The sequence below is a fragment of the Chenopodium album genome, chromosome 3, assembly GCF_948465745.1.
Source record: "Chenopodium album chromosome 3, dcCheAlbu1.1, whole genome shotgun sequence".
NCBI lineage: Eukaryota > Viridiplantae > Streptophyta > Magnoliopsida > Caryophyllales > Amaranthaceae > Chenopodium > Chenopodium album.
In genome coordinates this window covers 5,393,853-5,414,996 of record NC_137836.1, presented here as the reverse complement: position 1 = coordinate 5,414,996, position 21,144 = coordinate 5,393,853, and the positions used below count along the sequence as shown (strand labels likewise).

The window sequence follows — 21,144 nt, the reverse complement described above, 5'->3', positions numbered from 1 at the left end:
CTGTTTTTTTGAAAACCAAAAACCAAAAATAGGAAACAAGAAAAAGGTGTTTCCACTTTTCTGTTGTCAGTTTTCAAAATTATCATGTTTTTAATAAGTTTAAATTATTTTTTATTTATTATGGGGCTTATATCATATACTTTTAAAAAACAAAAAATCAAAAAACAGAAAACCAAAGTAATGCCAAACGAACCCTAAGTTAACGGTTACGATTTTTTGCCCACCCCTAATTGAAGTAGGATGAAAAGATTCAAAGTGGCTACTCTTCTCTTTGTGAACCACTCAACTCCAAATCATGAAATTATCACACTTGAACAAAAAATCCAACAATCCAAAACAAGTACACAACTCAACCTTTGTAATAAACCTTCAAAAGAACCTGTAATGTAAACCAAACCAAACCCTTTTCTCCTTCATTCAACCTTTCAAATGACATCCATGATTTCAATCTGTCTTTCTTCAACTCCCAAATCCCGCCATTTTTCTCTCTCCAGAAACTTCTCAATTTCTTCTTCTTCCGCCATTAATGTCGTCTTCAAGCACCACCATCCTTCCTTTCAAAAATTCAACTTACCATTGCCAATTCTGAGAAAGAATTCTAGGGTTAGAATTAGGACTATTAGAGCTAGCAGCAGTAGCATCGATGTTGCGACGTCGTTTAAGCCGGGGAAATTGGTGGAGAGCGATAAGCTTCCGTCAGATGTTCGAAAGCGAGCTATGGACGCCATTGATTCTAGTGGAGGAAGAGTCACCATTGGTGATGTTGCTAGCAAAGCTGGGCTTAAATTGAATGAAGCTCAGAAAGCTTTGCAAGCACTTGCTACTGATACTGAGGGTTTCTTAGAGGTATAATCATGAATATGAATTTGATTTTGAAGTTAATTTAATTTTCTAGTTGTTTTATTGTAATTATTTATCTGTTAAATTGTTATTTTAATTGTTTGATTGAATTATATATTTTAATTTTGGCATATATTTTTTGAAGCTAGTTGTTTGTAATTGTAAGATTATTCATTATATGATGTTAAATTAGCAAATTGAATTTAATGGGTGATTGATTGTAAAACTATAATTTGCGAGAACTTTTGTGCGTTTGCTTACGCCATTGGTGATTTATCAGTTTATCACTAGTCGAGCATAATGATGGTAGGAGACTACGAACTAGTAAACATCGAAGGAGGTTTTTCAGTCATACTTCGGGTTACAATCGACTAGATCAGTTCAGTCAAGTGATTAAAGCAATTAGTAAAAAGTATATTACTCAAGGCGATGTCTGTGCATTACTCCCTTAGCTTAAAGGGGCTGGTGGTATCAAAATGGTGTTATTGATTTCTTTTTTTCCTTTGGACAACTAGGTATTTACTGTTTTATCAAAATTTGCCACTTCATGTATGAAGAACAGACACATTTGATGCAAATTTCACTGCCTAATTAAATCCTCAATTACCTGTTTTTGTTGATGTAATTATGAATTACCTGTTCGGTTGGTGGTGATTATACGCTTTGCAGTTTGCACTGCTACTTGTCCTCAAAAATCCCAGCATCTGGATTAGAGAGTTCAATTGAAAGTACTTTTTGTTGATTCATTTGTACCTCTTCATCTTTCCGTGATATATTCCTAGCTATTCCACGATTTAATTTTTCTAATATTAATGTGAATGCCATCTTATTTGCATGTCTTTGGCGTTTATAGGTCTTGATATTCCGTGTTTTCATTGCAACTGTTTAATAGGTATCAGATGAAGGTGATGTTCTCTATGTTTTCCCAAAAGATTATCGTTCAAGGCTTGTGGGTAAATCCTTCAGAATGAAAATTGAACCCTGGGCTGATAAGGCGAAGGTATTATCATCTTTTAATTATCATGGAAATAAATGATTTTTTAGGTCTATTCTTTAGATCTTTTTTCTTTTTGTCAACACCTTTGCTAACTTTTTTGGCAGTCTGGAGCTGAATATCTTATAAGGGTTTCATTTGGGACAACATTAATTGCTTCAATTATTCTTGTGTTTACAGCAATTCTTATAGCTGCTTCAAGTGGAAGGTATGTTTTCAATGCTATGTCCACAAGTCATTGTCATATTATCGTCATTCCCAAATCTAGTACCATGGTCTGACAAACTTCCTATACATACTGATTTTGACAGTGAAGACGACAGTCGTAAGAGGCGAGGAGGTAGATCATTTGGTTCGGGTCCAAATATCAGCTTCTTTGTTAACCCAGCAGATTTATTTTGGTAAAGATTTGTTCTTTAAATAATTATGCTTTATTGCTATGGAGTACTTTATTGTTCTCCTATCTGCTGAACAAGAATAACGTTGGATCATGGCTCAATGTTTTCTTTTAATTGATTGCCATCCGTTTTTGGTTATTTAAGATTCTCAGACTTTTCTTGAAGAAGTATATTGCTTGAGAAGTTTCCCTGAGAATGTCCCTTTATATTTGCTATCTGTTTTATCTTTAGAAATCTCAGACTTGTCTGTTTCTGGTGAAACTTCTTTGAGATTTTTGTTTCCATGTTACCTTTTAGGTACACTGATATAAATTACTATAGGAGAACTCAAAGACGAGGGAATAATGAAGGCATGAACTTCATTGAGTCTGTGAGTCAGAATAATGCTTCAATTTTCTGATAGTGGAAAATATTTCATCTTTATGTTTTGAGGGAGAGGGGTTTGAGCATTAAATTATTTGACATGATGCTATGCTGTAGGTTTTCTCATTTGTATTTGGTGATGGTGATCCAAACCAAGGAATTGAAGAAGAAAGGTGGAAGCTGGTAATATTTTAGCATTGCATCTAGTAATTAGTTTCTTTCTAAGCTTTATGCCGTGTTATCCATGTTCTGAGCTGGTACTCCTTCCTGTCAGACTAGTAAATGCTCCTCTTCAATCTTTCAGTTCTAGTTGAGAAGAGAGGGGGGGGGGGGGGGGGTTGAGAGATCTTATAAATTTGTTAGGTTTTAAAGTCAAGGGTGATGTTTGTTTCATTGTTGAGAAATTCATGTTTTAACTGCCATAGTGTGTTTTTTTCCTTCTCTCTCTCTCTCTCTCTCTCTCTCTTTCTCTCTTTCTATTTTTTAATTTTGTCTTCTTTAATTTTTAAAATAATGACCTGAAGCTCAGTCAATGTATACAGGCATGGGATGGCAGATGTCATTGTGTTAGGTTGCTCCTGAATCGACCTAATGAAATATGACATTAGTACTGAATGTCTGAATTTGCATAGACACCAACCACACCAAACATTACGTCTACAAGATATATTGTGAATGATTGATGCTAGTAGCAGAATGTACTAAAAAAGTTATAAGAAAATCTGTTATCTTAGAGTACATTCTGTCAAACTTCTTGTCTCAGTGGAGGATACATCTAGCACTTTAGCAGCATGACTTATAAAGTAAGATCTTTGATGTAAGATCAAATAACTAGGACTTGATTTGAGAAGAGGTCAAGCTACTAAGGTCATAGGGTTTACCTTCTCAGCTTAGTTAGTTCTCAACCCCAAATCATCTCTGATTTAAGGTTAATAAGATCTGAATCATCTGATAAATAGGTAATGAACAGTATCTTCTCATAGTAATTATCATGAACAAAAATCTTGGTTGCTGTTGCAATCGTGGTAACAGTCACGGAACAACTTTCACAGACAACACAGCTGGTTTGAGGCTGTTGCTGGCTAATGTCCTGGTTACAGTAAGCTCAAAAACCTGTAAAATGTGGTTAAGACATGTTTTGTGGCCAAGATTGATCACGATGATGATATGAATTATGAATCGTAGTATATAGTGTTGTTTAACTAATGCCAGATTGCCAGCAAGTCAGCAAACTAATGGATGAACTTTTAGTGAGTAGATCTTCAGTGCTTTGTTTTGTTATCAATTTTCATTTCCTCTTTCTCTGCCCTTGCAAAACCTAACCCTTTTGCCTGTGATTCAACCTTCAATTTTTCTACTATCCTGAGCTTCCTTTTTGCATTGATGGTGTACTGATCTTTTTTTAAAAAGTCAAAATATATGCTAGTCCAATTGTTTCATTTAATGTAAATATGTTTTCATGTGGTCATCTTATTACTGCTTTAATATTTCAATTTAATGATTTTGGCAGATAGGACAGTACATAGGGTCAAATGGTGGAGTGATTACAGCTGAAGAACTTGCACCATATCTGGATGTGCTGACAGAAGAAGAGGTTGGTTCCTGGGTGCTCTTAAACGAGTATAAAGTTGTTTATTTTTATTATTTTATATACTACCTCCGTTACAGGTTATGTGCAATGATTTGACATAAAGCAGAGAAGGAAAATGTCTAATCGTTGCACATAACCTGCAACGGAGGTAGTATATTTGTTTTTGTTGTTGTTGCTGGTGCTGCTGCCAGCAGGATAAAATCTCGACATGCATCATGTTCCAATTTTCTAATTTAAGATGAATCTATGAAAGAAGCTTTTAGAAGTATAAAGAAAATTAAATTAGTGGAAATAATGATATCTCGGGCAAACAAAGACATTGAATGCTAAATGCTTACATTTTGTGTATTATAGCACTTATAATGAAACCTCCAGTATCGTTTATTTGAGTACTGGATTTTTGTAAATTTTTGCTATGGTGACACTTACAGTGTGTTTGGATAACATTAGAGGAAGGAAAAGAAGGGGAGGGAGGAGAAGAGGAGGGGAGGGAAAGGGAGGGGAGAGAAGAATGGTGAGTTTTCCTTCCAAATCTCTCCATTGTTGGAGAGATCATTTTCCTACAATTTAATCCCTCCATTTCCCTCCCCTCCAATTTCCTCCCTTCCTTATTTGTTATCCAAATGAAAGATATCACATCTCTCCATTTCCTTCCCCTTCTTTTCCTTCCATTTTCTTCTATCCAAACACATCGTTAATTCCGAAAATAGTTTCTTCCTGAATAATTAAGGCTCATGTAATCAAAATGGCCATGCGTGATCATGTTCCTGTCAGTGGAAAGTTGTTATTCTATCTGTATTCATCTAACTTAAAATCAGGACCTTCAAATTAGAAACCTTAAATTCTGTTTTTTAAAACTTTGAAAATCATATGTTCCTAAACATTTCTCTTTTTTTGCTTCATGGAAACTCTATTATCAATACAGTTCATGCCCTTCCTTCATTGCCCTACCTCCCTCATCGAAATGATTCACTGTTGCATATTTATCATTTGCTAACAAAAATTATTCGGGCATATAGCCATACATCTTCCTTCATTTCCCTACTCCCCCATCAAAATGATTCACTGTTGCATATATATCATTTGGTTACAAAAGTTATTCGGGCAAACAGTCATTAGTACCTTAAAATAGTTGTACACTTCTAGTAAGAGTCTTTAATATTAGGAATGGAAAGAGGAATAGAAAACATGGAAACTCTGAAACGAGATCAAAGTCGGAGGCTGGAATTGATTGGGTGGATATTTTTGCCGTGCTGTGTACGCTGTGCCTTCTGAATGCCATGTATGGAATTTAAACTAAAAAAAATCTTGACTAAGAAAGGTAATTGTGGGAAAGATAAGAAGGGGAAATTTGTAGGGGAAGAGACTGTTTAAGATGTGGTGGGACTTCGGCATGTGAAATTTATCTCTGAACTCAAAAGTCAGAACACCTTTTTACAGTAAAGAAGATATCTCTAGTGAAAAGGCTTGAGATCCATACTCAGCTGTTCGAACAGCCAAACCAACCAAAAAACAAAAAAAGGTTTCTTATAATTATATTCCAGTTTTTTTTCTTGAAGCTGGACTTTTTTCACTACTATCTTTGTAAGCCCTATTCTCCGAGTTTAAAATTCTAAATACTTGTTTAGGTGGCAGAGTTACAATGTTGAAAACTTCTCTCAGTGGTTTTGTCTGCTTATCATCTGAAAAAGGGAATAGGTTCCAGGTTTTGTTTTTTAATTTTTTTTTTTTTAAATAGTTGCCTAAGTTGTGTATATGCTTATATTGTTTATTCAGTAAAATAGTGAGCCTTTGAGCACATGAAGACATGCAGTGAATTTTTTAACTTGCCGAGGCATTTGTTTGTCTATCTAGATAAACTTTTACTACTTACCATATTGTTGATGATTAAGCTTCCATCGTTGTCTTTTCAGAGTGATGGCTCGTATATATTGCCCGTGCTTCTACGATTTGATGGTCAGCCAGAAGTAGATGAAGAGGTTTGAAACTTTGAATTGTGAACTCATATTGCTGTCTTCTCCCTTTATTATTACTCTATATTTGTCATTTTAGCTGTGCTATTTTTATAAAATTGCTACCATGATAGAGTTAAAAAAAAGGCAATTGGCATTAATGAAGGTAAATAAGTAAATAAATATTTTATAGGGTATAATTGTCCAAACACTATTCATAAAAGTTATCAGACTTTTTAAAAGGTGTGGATGGATTAATTTACTTGGACTTTTCTGGGGCTCTTTCTCTCTTGCAACCGTGGACTTATCTCTCTTTTGTAGACGGTGCATTGGGACTTAAGCATGTGTGTATTTCACAACTTCAATGGTCACAAAGAGAGAAATGACAGCATTTAGGAAGTTGGATTACTTGGATAGATAAATTAGATTGAAAGAAGTCAGTTGCTTGTTGAATGCAATCCTGATTCTAAAAAAAGTTATAAGACATTAAATAAAAGAGTTAAAAGAACCTTAAATAAAAGAGTTAAAGTAGGAAGGAACATACCTTTTATTAATACATTTGATGTCTTGCATAACCCAAGCTAGGTGTAGGTTTCATTAGTGTCATTGGACTTATGGTATTTTATTAATTGTCTTGCAACTTTTCTGTTCATTTTGCAGGGAAACATATTATACAGATTTCCATCACTTCAGCGAACTGCTTCCTCGGCAAGGACTGGAAGGAGAGAGTATGTTGGGAAACGATCATCAATTATGGATGGTATACAAAAGTTCTTCAAAGAAAATAAGTGGCAATTCAGGTATGTTTCATTAGCGTTGAGGACCTGAATACTTGATGCCTTACCCTGCCTGTTTAGCAGTAATTTAAGTTTTTCATTGTATATTTGCAGCAAAACCAGTGCTGCCGAGAGAGCAATGGTCATTGGATTGGGTGGACTGAATTTGTTTGGAGTGGTTGTTCTTAGTACCATGCTTAAGTACGGCTCTATCAAAATATTTTTTTTCTCTTCTTTGAATTAATTTTCATTTTCTAACTTCTAGTCTTCCAATATATTTTTAAATTAAGGGACATGGCTGTAAAACCTAGTGGATTCCTCTCATTAGCTTCGACATTGTTGCCTGCGCTTCAGGTTTGTCTTGATCTTCTTCTATAGTACTTCTTGAGTGAAATTTGTTGATCCAATTACACCTGACATTAGTAAATCTGCTTGAGTGAAATTTGTTGATCTGAGAAATTATCTATTGTAATAGTATATGTTTATTTTCAATGTAAACTTTGTAGGTTTATGCTGGCTCTTTCTTTGCAATACCCTTGGTTCGCTGGTTTTTGACTCTCAAGAAAAATTCTGAAATAGAAAAACGGAATCAAGTGAGAAAACTACGAGCTCGGGCACTTGAATCACCCGATCTTTCTCTAAGACGCAAGGTAAGTTTTCCAGTGCACATGTTCAATCATAATATTTATTAAATTTTATGTCATTGCTAGATGGTTTTGCTGAAATTATCATTTAACGTGGAAGATCTAGTTATTTCATGAAGTTTTTCTAAATCTTCTATGCTGGATCCTTCTTGACACCTCTAGGAATGTTTCTGTGGGAGTGTTTCTGCATCTTCTTGACAATTTTTTTATCTAGAAGCTCTTATACTTTACACAAACTTTTAAAAAAATCGGGTGTACAATAATAATTGTACATCCATTTTAAATCTCTCTTAAAGTGATCAAAAGTTACCCCTAAAATGAATAAAAGTTACCCTAATATGTATAAAAGTAACCCAGTACAAATAAAAATAATCTACGTTTTATTGGTAAAGAATTACATTTTAAATGACTAAAATTCAATTATTAGTGTTTGAAAGTAATTTTATCACCCTTATAAAACTTTTCTTTGTTCGATTTATAAAAAAAATCATATTATGTTCAAAGTTACCCAAAAAAAAGGCAAAAAGTTACCCTAAATTGGGTTAAAGTTACCCCTATACTGCTTGATGTACACTAATATTAGTGTAAACCGGATGTATACAAAAGTTTTTGTATACTTTATCTAGGAACTCTTGGTATCTTGCTTTTTGTTAAAGGTGGAAATTAGGTGAAATTTGGCTAAATTTGCTGATTATTAAAGGTTTTATGAGATGAGGTGCTTTGCTAATTGCTATAGGAACCTTTTCTGCCAGCATAGGGCCACACACTAGCCCCATTTATTCTATAGAAACACCGCAATAGCCCTTGTGGATCAATTTAGGATATTCTGCCATGTGGACCATGATGATGTCAGAAGCTTTTGTTTTAGTATAGTTATAGATAATTTTCAAAGTATTGACCGGAAGCATTGCTTGGGCCTAATACTAGTTACCAGATTAATAACAAACAGCCCATTTTGCCTCGTTTATTCAATATTGACTTTCACAGAAGTCATGGACAACATTAAAAAACCTCGTTGTAGATTTCCTCCCTGTAACAGTGTGTTTGGATAACATTAGAGGAAGGAAAAGAAGGGGAGGGAGGAGAAGAGAAGGGGAGGGAAAGGGAGAGGAGAGAAGAATGGTGAGTTTTCCTTCCAAATCTCTCCATTGTTGGAGGGATCATTTTCCTATAATTTAATCCCTTCATTTCTCTCCCCTCCAATTCCCTTACTTCCTCATTTGTTATCCAAATGAAAGATATCACATCTCTCCATTTACCTCCCTTTCTTTTCCTTCCATTTCCTTCTATCCAAACACACCGTAACACTTTGTTTGGATAGGAAGAAATGGAAGGAAAAAAAGAGAAGAGAAATGGAGGGGGACAAAATCTCTTGTTTGGGTAAAAGATTGGGGGAAGGAAGGGTAAGGAGAGGGAGGGATCCATTTTCCCTTTCTCTATAATAACCATAATCTCTCCAAAATTGGAGGGAAAATGGAGATCACCTCCCCCTCCCTTTCTTTTCCCTTCCCTTCCTCCATTTTCCCTCCCCTTCTTTTCCTTCCTTCTTTGCTATCCAAACAAAGCGTAAGTCTTTACTAATGATAGCTCTCTTTCCTCATGTTCATGAGAGACTAATAGCCTTAGAGTTGTTGATTTTATTAGTATGCTTGTGCTTTCTAAATTCTAATGGTTACATATGCAGATATGCCCCTTGATATGAATTTGAGTAGCTCTACTAAAGAGTCAAAGTCATCATCTTTTTTGAGTAACCTATATGTTGTTGTGTTGGGTTGGTTATATTAGTTATATGTCTATAATGATGTGAGGGTAATTAGGTGGTAAAAAGACGCTTGACGTTCTAGGAAAATACTAGCCCAGTGGTCTAGTTAGGATAAGTCATATCCTTTTAATGTTTTCTTAGTTCTCCTTGGTTCTACTTGTTCTTTTATAACGTGTAAAAAAAGATGTATTTTATTATTGTTAGGTATCCTAAGTTCAATTAGATGTTTGTTTATACTCCCTCTGTATTTTATTACTTGCTCCATTTCTCCATGTGCGGAGTTTTAGGAGTATTAGTCGAAAGTAATAAAATATTATGGAAATGGGGTTGGTTGAAAATTAAATAAATCTGAAAAAGCAAAAGTGAGTATAGGTGGGAGGAGAGTGAATATGAAAATTATCAAAATATAATATAAGGGGATCACTAGTGAGGAGGAAATGGAGCAAGTAACAAAATATGGCTGCAAAAGAAAAGTGGAGCAAGTAAAATACGAATAAAATATGGATGGAGTATGTGATTTAGGATCCTTTGGTGAATTGTTCTAGAATTTGTATTGCCACAAATAATCGGCCTATATTCCATTTACTCCGTATTATTTAAGGATATTTTTAAATAATCTTGTTGTTACTAAAATTGAAAAAATTTCACTCAACCCATGTGAAGTGGAGCCTTCTACTACTCTCTTTTCCTTGCACTCTAACCGCACTTTACAAATGGAAAATTTGCCAATTACTACCGCAAATTAAAAAAGTTGTGAATTACTACCGCAAAATTTTTTAAGATGTTGCGATTACTACTAAACCCCCATTAAACTCAACTATTACGTCATTATATCACTTTAACACATGGTTAAAGCTCTTAACCATGGTCAAACATGGGTTAAAGCCCTTAACCATGACGTCATTATATCCCTAACCCATTTTCTTTTTTTTGGGGGGGGCTGGTTAAAACATGGGTTAAAGGGATATAATGACGTCATAGTTGGGTTTAATAGAGGTTTGGTAGTAATCGCAACATCTTAAAATTTTTTGCAGTAGTAATTCACAACTTTTTAATTTGCGGTAGTAATTTACAAAGTGATATTAACTTGGGGTAGTAATTGGCAAATTATCCTTACAAAATACGTGTTTCCAAATCTAACAAGAATATTATTTGAGGACGGAATGAGTATGTAAAGGCCTTTCAAGTGTTACTATTTTTTTAGATTTTATGAAGTCTTTTGATCTAGCACATATCACCCCGTGTTTCTTACTTAAGTTGCAATCAAAACATTACTTTTGCAACTTTATTTGCTTCTGCAGAGCTATATCTGGCCATTTTATGTTTCAGTTTTCACCTGTTCTAAGCTCCTGTGTTAATTTGGATGTTTAGCTTTGCCTCCTAGTTGTGAATCTTGTGATTATTACTATTAACTTGTTTAATTTTTATTTTTCATAAGCTAACATGATTATCATTCAGCTTTTGAGTGCTAGGGACATGGCACAGAGAACATTCATTGGTAAGGAGAGGATTGTATACAGCACAGAAAAGGGTCTAGATGAGCAAGACTATGAAGAACGGGAATGGACCAGAAGATTTGAAGAACTTGAGAGATCTGACTGACAAACACGTACTAACCTGTAAATTTATTATTTTTGCTAGCCCAAGGTGTAGAGTGATGCAGATAGTATATTTGTATTTAAGCAAGGGAAAAGAAAAGCTTATTGGTTTGGTTCACTATTTGTCGACATTGGTTAAAACTGAGTCCCAAAAATTTAGTTGCTTTCATACTTATTCTTTTGGTTTGGACATGGTCAGTCTGTAAAGTATGGTTTATACGTCTGAAGGCAATTACTGTGGAACGGTGGTGGGCTGTGGAACGTCTCGATGAATTCACTAACATCGATGCAATCTCTCTGGTTTGCAGAATAAGTTGCTCTATTAGCAGTAGGGTTGTACATTTTCAGTGTATATGTAAAAGTGATGCACTTTTGGATATTCAATATATGTATTCACTAGTTAAGCTGATTCTTTGGGTGATCAATTGGGATATTCTAGTACTCTTTCTGTCCCAAAATAAAAGTTCCATTTTTTTTCTAGAACTTTTCCTCTATATAAAAGTCTCATTTTACCTTTATGGATTACTTCATTCCCTTTTATACAATCAAGTCCCACTTTTATTTAGTTTTTATTTTTTATACACTTTTAAGCTGCCAAATCACACTATCCAAATTCTTGGGAACTTTGATCCACAATCCCAAATCTTCATAATCGGAGTTGAGTTTTGCTTAACTATGAGCTACCATATCCAGTTTACATGCAAAACTAGGAGCAAGAATTAAAGTTAGCATCATGCTTAACAATGTCTTACACATACTATCTAGAATTGATGCCTACTTAAAATGGCCATACATCTTGCATTTTATTACAAGTATGGCATAGCGGAGTCCAGCTTCAAAGGAATAATAAGGCGAAAGAAATAATAAAGCCATGACAGGCTGCTAGCACCCTTGCAACATCTACATGACCATCTCCAACACAATCTTTCTTTACAGCACCAACCGCGCAAGCACCTTCATTGAAAGTGGTAGCATCTGAATTGATCTTATCTGTTTGCTGGGGGTATGTGCTTTTCAAAATCCCTACTATTTAAATCACCCAAAATATACACCACCGGTTCTAATCCTTGTTTGTACTTATCACAGAATTACACCAATTCCATAGAGAAAGCTATTTCATTTGTCCAGTATCAACACAAAGGGGAATAATATTATAATATACCCCAAATTTTTTGCTTCAGAACATCAAGCAGCAGGTGGCTCACTGTCTCCTCCTGCCTCCTCAAGATTTGGGCATTGACTGTCAATCCGTGTATCCCTATAACTCTACGAGCCAAACTATCCTTGACTGGAATAACAAATTTCTTTGTTCACCACCCGAAATTACAGACTGTTGGGGGACTTCTGCTGCACAAAATTTTCTCCGAAGCTTCATTGTGCTTCCATCTGATGCAGAGGCCTGATTTGAATCGTATGATTTTCTATTAAGATGACAGACACCTATCGTGACTTAATACACCAAACAGTTTTATTCTTCCTAGGAAGTGAAATTCTCGAGAATTTGCAAATGATCAGTATGTGTAAACACACAACCACTTTGTTTATATCTGCATCTGCATCACATATTTGCTTACGTCCATATGATATTTCATCTTCTAATACCTTTTTGACATGGACATGGCAGGGATATGTGGTGATCTAGGACTGCGAGCAAGTTCAGGAGTTTAATCCCTTGCCTTTCAATTTGGCTCCATAATGTTTTAGGGAATCATGAATGTACACCGCTTGTTGGAGTTAACCCATATCCTCAATCCATTTCCTCATAATTGAGGATATGACATGGTAAAACATAATGAAGAATATTTTAACTGGCTAATAAGTACTATTATAAAACAAGTAAATTGAGTACTCGTATTTGGTCATTTTATTCAATTCCTCAAAGTACAAAAATTGTGACCATTCCCTCAAATGGTGAAGTCATGGAGTGTTGTACAATGATTACAATCTGTCAAAATCAGCCTGCCCTCCTATTATTGCAGTAAAGCATACACATATGCAAGAAGTATGAAAACACAAGAAAAACTCTTACTAAGGGAAATACTTTACCATCTGAATTTCCTTTTCCTTAAATCCACATTTCTCATAAAACGCTTTGTTCTCAGTAGAACAGTCAAGGATAACCTTGTAGCATCCCATTGATTGTGCATGTTCAGTGAGGAACTCAATCATTTTCTTGCCCAATTGCTTCCCTCGTGCATTAGCATCAACTACCAGATCTTCGACGTGACCAACCTTACCACAATTTCTAATAAATTTCTTCTCAATGAATACACTTCCTGTTGCTATAATCTTTCCAGTGTCATTATCTTCTACTACACATATAATATGGTCATCCCCCTCAGAGGCAAGCTCCTTAAATCTATCCTCAAATTCCTTGTCCGAGACTGAGTCACAAACTGTGAGCTGACGCAACAGCTCTATAAAACCTTTGTTTTTGTCAGCGAGTTCTAGCCTTCTAATTTTGCACTTTTGGTCATCATTGGAATTGTTAGCTAGCATATCTGCTCCTGGAGCGCGTTTCCTATACAAGAAACATGATCATAATCAGCTTGATACATTGCAGAGCTACAAAGAGAAGGTACAAATAACAATATATCCATTTGGCTGAACACTGAACCAAATAAGCACCCTAGTAATCATGATTCATGGACTCAGCCAGTCTGAACCTGAAGGGTCTAGCATGACTAGAAAGGTTTCTTTCATGGTTAATATATACATTATAAAAAATCAAAATCAAAATACAACAAATAAAAAAATTTAGGAAGGAAAAGACTAGTTCTCTTATACAACAAAATAATACATGTATTAAACTTAGGAATCAATACTCACAAATATATAAACAATACAATCGGAAACCTAACTTGCCTAAAACTCCTAACAAAATAAACTTAACATAAGTACAATATTAACAAATATAACCAAACCGACTGTAATACAAAACCCTACAGGTTTATGTTGAGACACTTTAATAAACAGAATAGTACCAACAAACTAAAGATATTGAGTGAAGAAATGGCTACTATCTATCGTAATAAGCAAACCTATAATTTTCCAAAGATTCTACTAATATTCGAGCTAAACAAACTATATCTATATTAGCAAGGATAATATCAGAAAAAATTTCTTTTTAAAATCACCGAATTTGCCAACTTATATCAATTACCGGTTACCTGATTGTAGCATCAAACAAATTTTATTTTGCTCTCACAAAACGAAAATCCAATGAGGCAGGGCAGGAGGGAAAAGAGCTCAGATTTCATAGTTAAATCCGAACATTAAAGTGTTGTGCAATACAATTTGAGTCATAATTATAGGGATATTTGATTCAAATATCGATCTCATAATTTCAGAGATATTTGATATAATGATAACAATTACAAACAACTTACCTCAGAAGTTGCTTCAATGGGGGATACAAGAACTAGATTCACGCCAACTGCGCTTCAATGGAGAACGTTGAGTGCGCTTCAAAGATATCTCACTAATCTTAGAGAAACCAATTCTATGGATCCCTTATGACCCGTCACTTTTATTAAGGGGATAGATCCGTCTAATAATAATAATAAATAAATGGGATAGCGCATACTCCCTCCGTTCCTAAATTACATTCCTCTTTTTAGCATTTATTCCTCACATAATAGAGAGAAAGAGGAATTTAATGTAATTTAAGGACAGAGGGAGTCGTTTTAAGGGTTTTGAGTAACCTGTTTTAAAATCTACAATTATGAAGTATTTTAAATTTACACTTTCTGTCCTAAAAAAAAAAGAAAAAAATTTACACTTCCTTTTCCCAAATATTATCATCACACACCAAAGCTTGTACTCCCCCCGCCCCTTTATTACATGTCTGTATTTTTTTTTGGGTCATTAAAATTAAGTGTCTTTTTATTTATATATAAGTTGTATTTTCTTACAATACTATTCTCTTTTTTATGATTTATCACCCTTTTTCCTTTTCTATTTTGTACTCCCTCCGTCCCTAAATTACATTCCTCCTTTCTATTTTTGGTATTCCAAAATTACATTCCTCCTTCTATTTTTGGTAAGTTTTTTTAGTAAATCAACTCTCTTTTTCTGCTTTATATTTAATGTTTTCTCACTCATCCTTACCTAATCTCACTCATAATCCTTGTGTCAAATTACAATGAATATGATTGGTTAAAAATTTTCAATTAGGAACATGTGATTGGTCCTTTTTTTTTTTTGCAAAGGATTGATGACATGTCATGAGTAATAACTAGTCTATCTTTGTACTTCCCTAACTCCCTAAGGAATGTAATTATCTAATTATTGTTATTTGTCTTATTCTTTCCTCCTTAATTCCCGTGTAAATTTCCAAAGAGGAATGTAATTTAGGGACGGAGGGAGTATTTAATACTCCGTATCAATTTCCAATGTTTTTTCTATCCTAATTCTCAACCACTTTTTTATTCTGTCCAACCCCCACAGGCATATTTAATACACCTAATTATTAGTTTTAAGGAATCTTTAACTTTCTTAATTCCCGTGGAAAATGAGAAATAGGCATGTAATAAAGGGACGGAGGGAGTATAATTTGTATTGTAAAAAAAAAAAAAAAAAAAAAATTGTTTCTAATCCATACAAATTAAATACCAGTTCCCATAATTTGTTGCTATATGGCAACAAGACAAAAATATGATGTCATCTAGTAACAACTAGTAAGACAATTTGTTTTAAACATCAACAAATAAAAAACACGTAGCCATTATTTATTAAAAAACTTAGGCGTAAAATGTAGTTAAAAAATTTATTGAAAATTTTAGTTGCTAAAAAGCTTTTATTTCTGTAGTGAATAGAGCTCGATATCAACAAATAATAATTTAATTGTCTCATTTTATGCGCCAATTATGTTATTTCTCGACGTGCAAAACGAGACAATTATGTTATTTTATTGTCAATCCCAACTTAATTAGGACCCATAAACCTTATTTGAGTAATTTTTTAGGCTAAAAAGTAACATCACACAAATCGAGACTTATCTTGACAAGAACAATGATGCATTAACGTTATTTTTTTTCGAAATTTCTAGCTATATTTGAATTTAATAAAGATTAAAATGACCCATAAAAGGCAAAAACCTTACTCAAGCAACTTTTGCAGCTAAAATAATAATGACATGTCAATCGAGACATTTCTCAATAAGCAAAACGAGGCATTTACATATTATTTTTTTGTCAATTTCGAGTTTAATTTAGAATCATAAACCAAAAGGACCCCAAAATAATAACAAAGCATTTTTTTAAAACTCAAATTAAGGGAAAATTTTATTTTACTTATAATCAATTAAAATAAGGTAAAATAGTGAAAAAAAAAAAACAAGGAAAAATTAAAAAGAATAATCCCACCTTTCGCACTTTTGCTCAAAATAATCCCACCTTTGCGTATTTTAGAAATAATCCCACCTTGTACCCCAATATATCTTCCCAAAATGAGCCTTTTACCGGTTTATGAAATTGGTAACCTGTTTTAGAAGGTAATATGACACGTGTCACCTTCTTATTGATTTTTTATTTATAATTTTTTAAAAATAAAGGAATTAAAAAAAAGAAATTAATAACCCTTCTTGCTTCTTCCTCCTTCCCCTGCCGAAGTTAATCCCTCACCGGAGCATCGCCTGCCAACCAGTCGGAATCAACCACTCGCCGGAAAATTCGGACCCAACTACTCGCCGAAACATCCGGACCCAATCACCATGTTCCCCGATTCCCTCTCCTTCCATGATTCCATCCCTTTCCCCAATTCTAATCGTACCACCATTATCACCACCGCCACCACCATTCCTCCATAATAGCAAGAACCACCACCACTGTGACTTTCTCACCTGACCCAAGCCAGCTCGGATAGCCCCTTGAAAAAGTCTGTAATTGACGATGGATTGGAATTGATCGAAAAAACACCCACCACAAGCTCAAAATTGTTGAAATTAGGAGGCGAACTACTATAATTAATGGTGGATTGGAGCAATTGGTGATTAGTGAAGGTTGAATTAATGTTGCTGCCTTGCTGGGTTGTGGGAAGCTGGCAGTCCGTAGGTTGTTACAGAGCTGCTACGAGGTGTTTTCGTGGCGGTTTGATTGTTGATTACAAGTGGCAAATTGGTAATTGCGGGAGCTACGATGCTTCGATAATCACATATTGCTAGGCAAAACTGACGATGCAAGCTATTAAAATGGGTGTTGTGGCTGACGTTTAAGCTGGTGGTGATGGTGGTTGTTTGGTGTTACAGGTTGTGCGGTGAGATTGGCGAGTGGGTTGTGATTTAAGCAGGTTTAAGAGGAAACTGGTGGATAATAAAAAGCTAGGGGGCAAGGGAGTGTGATTGGGGCAGCCACACTTTAAAGCTGGGAAAAGGAGGAAGGTGGGAATATGGTCAGTTTGGTGGTGATGGATGATGGTCATGGTGGTTGAGGTGGAAGATGAAGGATTAATGGAGGTTGGATGGTGTTTGGCGTTTGGTTAGTTGAAGATCGGTGTAGGAGGGAAAAACAGGGAAAAAAGAAGAAGAAAAAAAAAAAAGATAACCTTTTCTCCAGGTTACCCGTAAAAAGGATCATTTTGGGAAGATGGAGGTTCAAGGTGGGATTATTTCTGGAATACGCAAAGGTGGGATTATTTTGAGCAGAAGTGCGAAAGGTGGGATTATTCTTTTCAATTTTTCCAAAAAACAAATCATAAATGAAATGTGTAATTATTAACCCTGATGACTAACTGAGACCATTAGTTTTTAAGGGTACTTTGAGGTATTTTCGAAAAGGTGAAGGGTATTTGGTGGAATTTGAAAAAACACTAGGGTATTTGGTAAAATACGTTAATAAAAATAAAATAAAAAAAAAACAGCTTAAGACTTGAATTCGAATAAAAACATTCATGACCCAATTCAACCTGTTTGAATCCGAAAAAATGGTGATGCGAACTTGCTATGAGCCGATCTGTTTAAACCCGAAAAAATGGTGACCCGAATCTGATATAACCCGACTTGAAGACCCGAGTTAATCTAGGATCCGAGACTTGAATCTGAACATGACTCGACTTGGAGATGACCCGACCTGAATATAACTCACAAACTATTGACTTAAAATGCACTTTATTTGAACCCGAGAATGATCAAATCCGTTTTAACCTAATATGACCCGACTCGAACATAAACCAATTTGAACCTAACATGCATAGACAACTCTATTAATTTCACTCCACCTGATCCGAGCGGACTTGACCCACACTAACCCGGTCCCGACTCGAACATTCGAATTAACAGCTCTACACGGGAAGTAGGCGTTTTTTTTTTTTTGGTTAAAAGGAGCAACTACATTAGATTAATAAGTAGCAAAATATAGTACAGGCCAGGATCAGAGTTAAGTAAGTAGTTCCCATGTAATACATCACCTATTTGCAGTTTGCCACGCAGGGCCAAAAAGAAGACTAATATTTGAATTACTGTTAGTCCTAGTAGTATAATGTCTAAGCAACATATTAAAATCCTGTAGCCAAAGTTCATTAGGAAGTAGAACGCTCCTGCTCCTAGTAGATCCCTTCTGGCTGCCTTGGCCTGAGCATCTGCTAGCTGCAATCTCTGCCTCGGAACATGAACCAACCTGCAATTGACAAGCTGTTGAAGTAGGTCCCTGCATATTTGGTATAAATAGGAGGCTTCATCAGTTGGGGTATCAACAGAATTAATCCCAGTGACTGCTCTAAGGCAGTTAGACAAAATGGTAACATCAATCCAGTTCCTGTCTTTAATCAAGTATAGACCAGCCAATATAGCTAAGGGTTCAGCATGAAGAGAGCTTATAGTAGGGCAGTGGGCAGCAACTCCTTCTACCCAGGCACCCTGATTATCTATACACACACATGCTAAGCCAGCAGATAAAGAATCCTCACTGAAAGAGGCATCAACACAAAGTCTTTTAGCAATGAAAGGGATAGGGTTCACATGGATTGTTTGGTGAGTTTTTAGTGAAGGGGGAGTGAAGAAAGCCACTTCATTGGCTAGGCAACAGATGTGGTTGAAACATGCTGAAGGGGTGATAGATTTTTGTTGGAAAATCCAGGAATTTCTCCTATGCCAAATTTTCCAGATGCAGATAGAGAAAGCAGTAGCCTAGGAGGTGTTCATGGGTGGATAGAAGGTGGTATTTTCTAAGTTATCATGAAGCCATTGGAGGATATCAGAGGTGGTATGACAGAAGAGAGTGGCAGGGAACAAACTCCAAATTTCTTTGGCTCTTGGGCAATCTCTAAAAATCTGAAGCAAGGTCTCAATTTCAGAGTGGCAGAAGCAGCAGTTTGGTGAGATAGGGACATGTCTGGAGTTAAGAATTTGGGCAGTGGGGAGCCTATTCCAAGCTACCTGCCACAAAAATATCATATTTGAGGGGGTTGAGTCTAGGTTCCAAATTTGCTTCCATAGTTCCTGGTGGGGTTTGGGGGAATGGTCCTTCAGCCAGAGGTAGTCATAAGCTTGAGGGGTATTAAAGAATTTTCCTTTTCCAAGGGAGCAAAAAGGAATATCAGGTTTATCATAGAACAGCGGGATGGCAAGGATGAGTTGATGTAAGTTTGGAGGGAGGATAATAGAAAGATTCTGGAGATTCCAGCCCCTTTCATCAATGATTGCACTTACTTTCATATCAATTTCATTCCTAGGAATAGGGCCTACAATTTGATCCCTCAGAGGACCATTCCCAGTCCAGTTGTCAAACCAGAAAGGCAAGAGTCCCTATTTCCTATGAGCCAATGGGTGAATTTTGAAAAGAGATCCCACCCTTTGCCCACAGAGTTCCATATATGGGAGCCAGAATTGAAAGCAGTGGGCAACTCTTTCTTGCAATATTTATCTCTAATAACCTTGGCAGCAAGATTATCAGAGTTGTTCAATTTCCAGCAAAGTTTTGACAGAAGGATTGTGTTTTGAAGACTAGAGAGTCTAAAACCCAAGCCTCCCTTGGTTTTTGGACAACATATAGACCCCCAAGCAATGAGAGATGACTTCTTTTTTATCAAGATCAGATCCCAAAAGAATCTACTACATACTTGGTCAATTTCCTGATGGGTTTTAGCAGGAATTTTGAGTACATTCATAGCATACTGAGGGATAGATTGCAGGGTATATTTGATTAGAACTGCCCTACCAGCTTTTAATTTGAAAGGCATTTAGCCTTCCAAGAAGAGAGTTTGGCTTTCATTTTCCTCACAATAAAGCTCACTTGGGAAGGAGAGAGTCTTTTATCCGTGAGGGGGTAACCTAGATATGTACCTAGGTCTTTAGTAACAGGAACACTCAGAGAAGAGGAGAAGAAGTCAATGATGTAAGGTTGAGCATTTTTGGAGAAATAGAGTTGGCTTTTGGATGGGTTCATCTTTTGGCCAGAAAGGGAGAATAAGAGGTCAAGAGTTTGGGTGAGAGAGTTTAGAGTTTGGCAAGATGCTTCTCCAAAGAGGATGAGATCATTTGCAAACATCAAGTGAGAAATAGAGAGAGAATTTTTCCTGAAACTGAAGGGAGTCCAAGCAACTGAGGAGCAGGCTTCAGAGATCATGGCAGAAAGATACTCCATACAAATAATAAAGACATAAGGGGATATGGGGTCCCCCTGTCTAATGCCCCTGGAAGCATTGAAGGTTGGAGTTGGATGGCCATTAACCATCACTTGGAAAGAAGAAGAGGATATGGCACTCATGATCAAATCAACTGAAGGTTTGTTGAAACCACTTCTAGCAAGACATGTCCTTATAAAGGGCCACTCTAGCCTATCATAGGCCTTTTCAAGGTCAATCTTTAGAGCAAACCAAGCTCTTTTTCCAGATTTTTTCTTCATTGAGTGGAGGATTTCTGTTGTAGCTATATAATTGGTTTCACATCCCCATGGGAAAAAACTGCTTTGATTTGGAGAAATAAGGGACTGAAGAAAGGGTCTTATTCTATTCACAAGAATTTTTGAAACAATTTTGTAGGTAGTGCTACATAATCTAATTGGCCTATATTGCCTTATGGTTTCTGGATTTTCCACTTTAGGTATGAGAGTGATGGATGTGGTATTTGCCTCTGGTGGAATGCAAAGGTTGGAGAATCAAGACTCCACAAAATCCTGGAGGTCTTTCCAAATTAGACCCCAATGTTGTTGGAAAAAGAGAGGGTGAAACCCATCAATGCCAGAGGCTTTAAGCTTTCCCAAACTGAAGACAGCATGGTGAGTCTCATGAAG

At 35.7% G+C, this 21,144-nt stretch overlaps 2 protein-coding genes across 2 annotated transcripts; one reads left to right on the top strand and one right to left on the bottom strand.

Annotated features, from left to right (window-relative positions):
- The first annotated feature begins 287 nt into the window (after positions 1–287).
- LOC145610986 (uncharacterized protein At5g03900, chloroplastic-like) lies at positions 288–11,401 on the top strand. The gene is made up of 13 exons (XM_081666239.1): positions 288–846; positions 1,733–1,840; positions 1,942–2,042; positions 2,146–2,235; positions 2,530–2,602; positions 2,713–2,778; positions 4,106–4,189; positions 6,100–6,165; positions 6,799–6,938; positions 7,029–7,115; positions 7,205–7,268; positions 7,421–7,564; positions 10,779–11,401. Exons 1-13 carry the CDS (start codon positions 430–432, stop codon positions 10,920–10,922), a joined length of 1,584 nt encoding a protein of 527 aa, XP_081522365.1. The 5' UTR covers positions 288–429; the 3' UTR covers positions 10,923–11,401.
- Positions 11,402–12,759: 1,358 nt separating this feature from the next.
- Positions 12,760–14,464, bottom strand: LOC145610978 (glucosamine 6-phosphate N-acetyltransferase-like). The gene is made up of 2 exons (XM_081666229.1): positions 14,308–14,464; positions 12,760–13,439 (listed from the first exon to the last, which is right to left on the bottom strand). Exon 2 carries the CDS (start codon positions 13,415–13,417, stop codon positions 12,947–12,949), a length of 471 nt encoding a protein of 156 aa, XP_081522355.1. The 5' UTR covers positions 13,418–13,439; positions 14,308–14,464; the 3' UTR covers positions 12,760–12,946.
- Positions 14,465–21,144: the final 6,680 nt, after the last annotated feature.

Bases quoted from the DNA above. Each gene is read 5' to 3' on its own strand.
- LOC145610978 (XM_081666229.1), bottom strand. From the start codon at position 13,417: ATGCTAGCTAACAATTCCAATGATGACCAAAAGTGCAAAATTAGAAGG.
- LOC145610986 (XM_081666239.1), top strand. From the start codon at position 430: ATGACATCCATGATTTCAATCTGTCTTTCTTCAACTCCCAAATCCCGC. The intron at 4,190-6,099 runs GTTGGTTCCTGG...TTGTCTTTTCAG, and splicing joins ATGTGCTGACAGAAGAAGAG to AGTGATGGCTCGTATATATT. The intron at 7,565-10,778 runs GTAAGTTTTCCA...ATTATCATTCAG, and splicing joins ATCTTTCTCTAAGACGCAAG to CTTTTGAGTGCTAGGGACAT.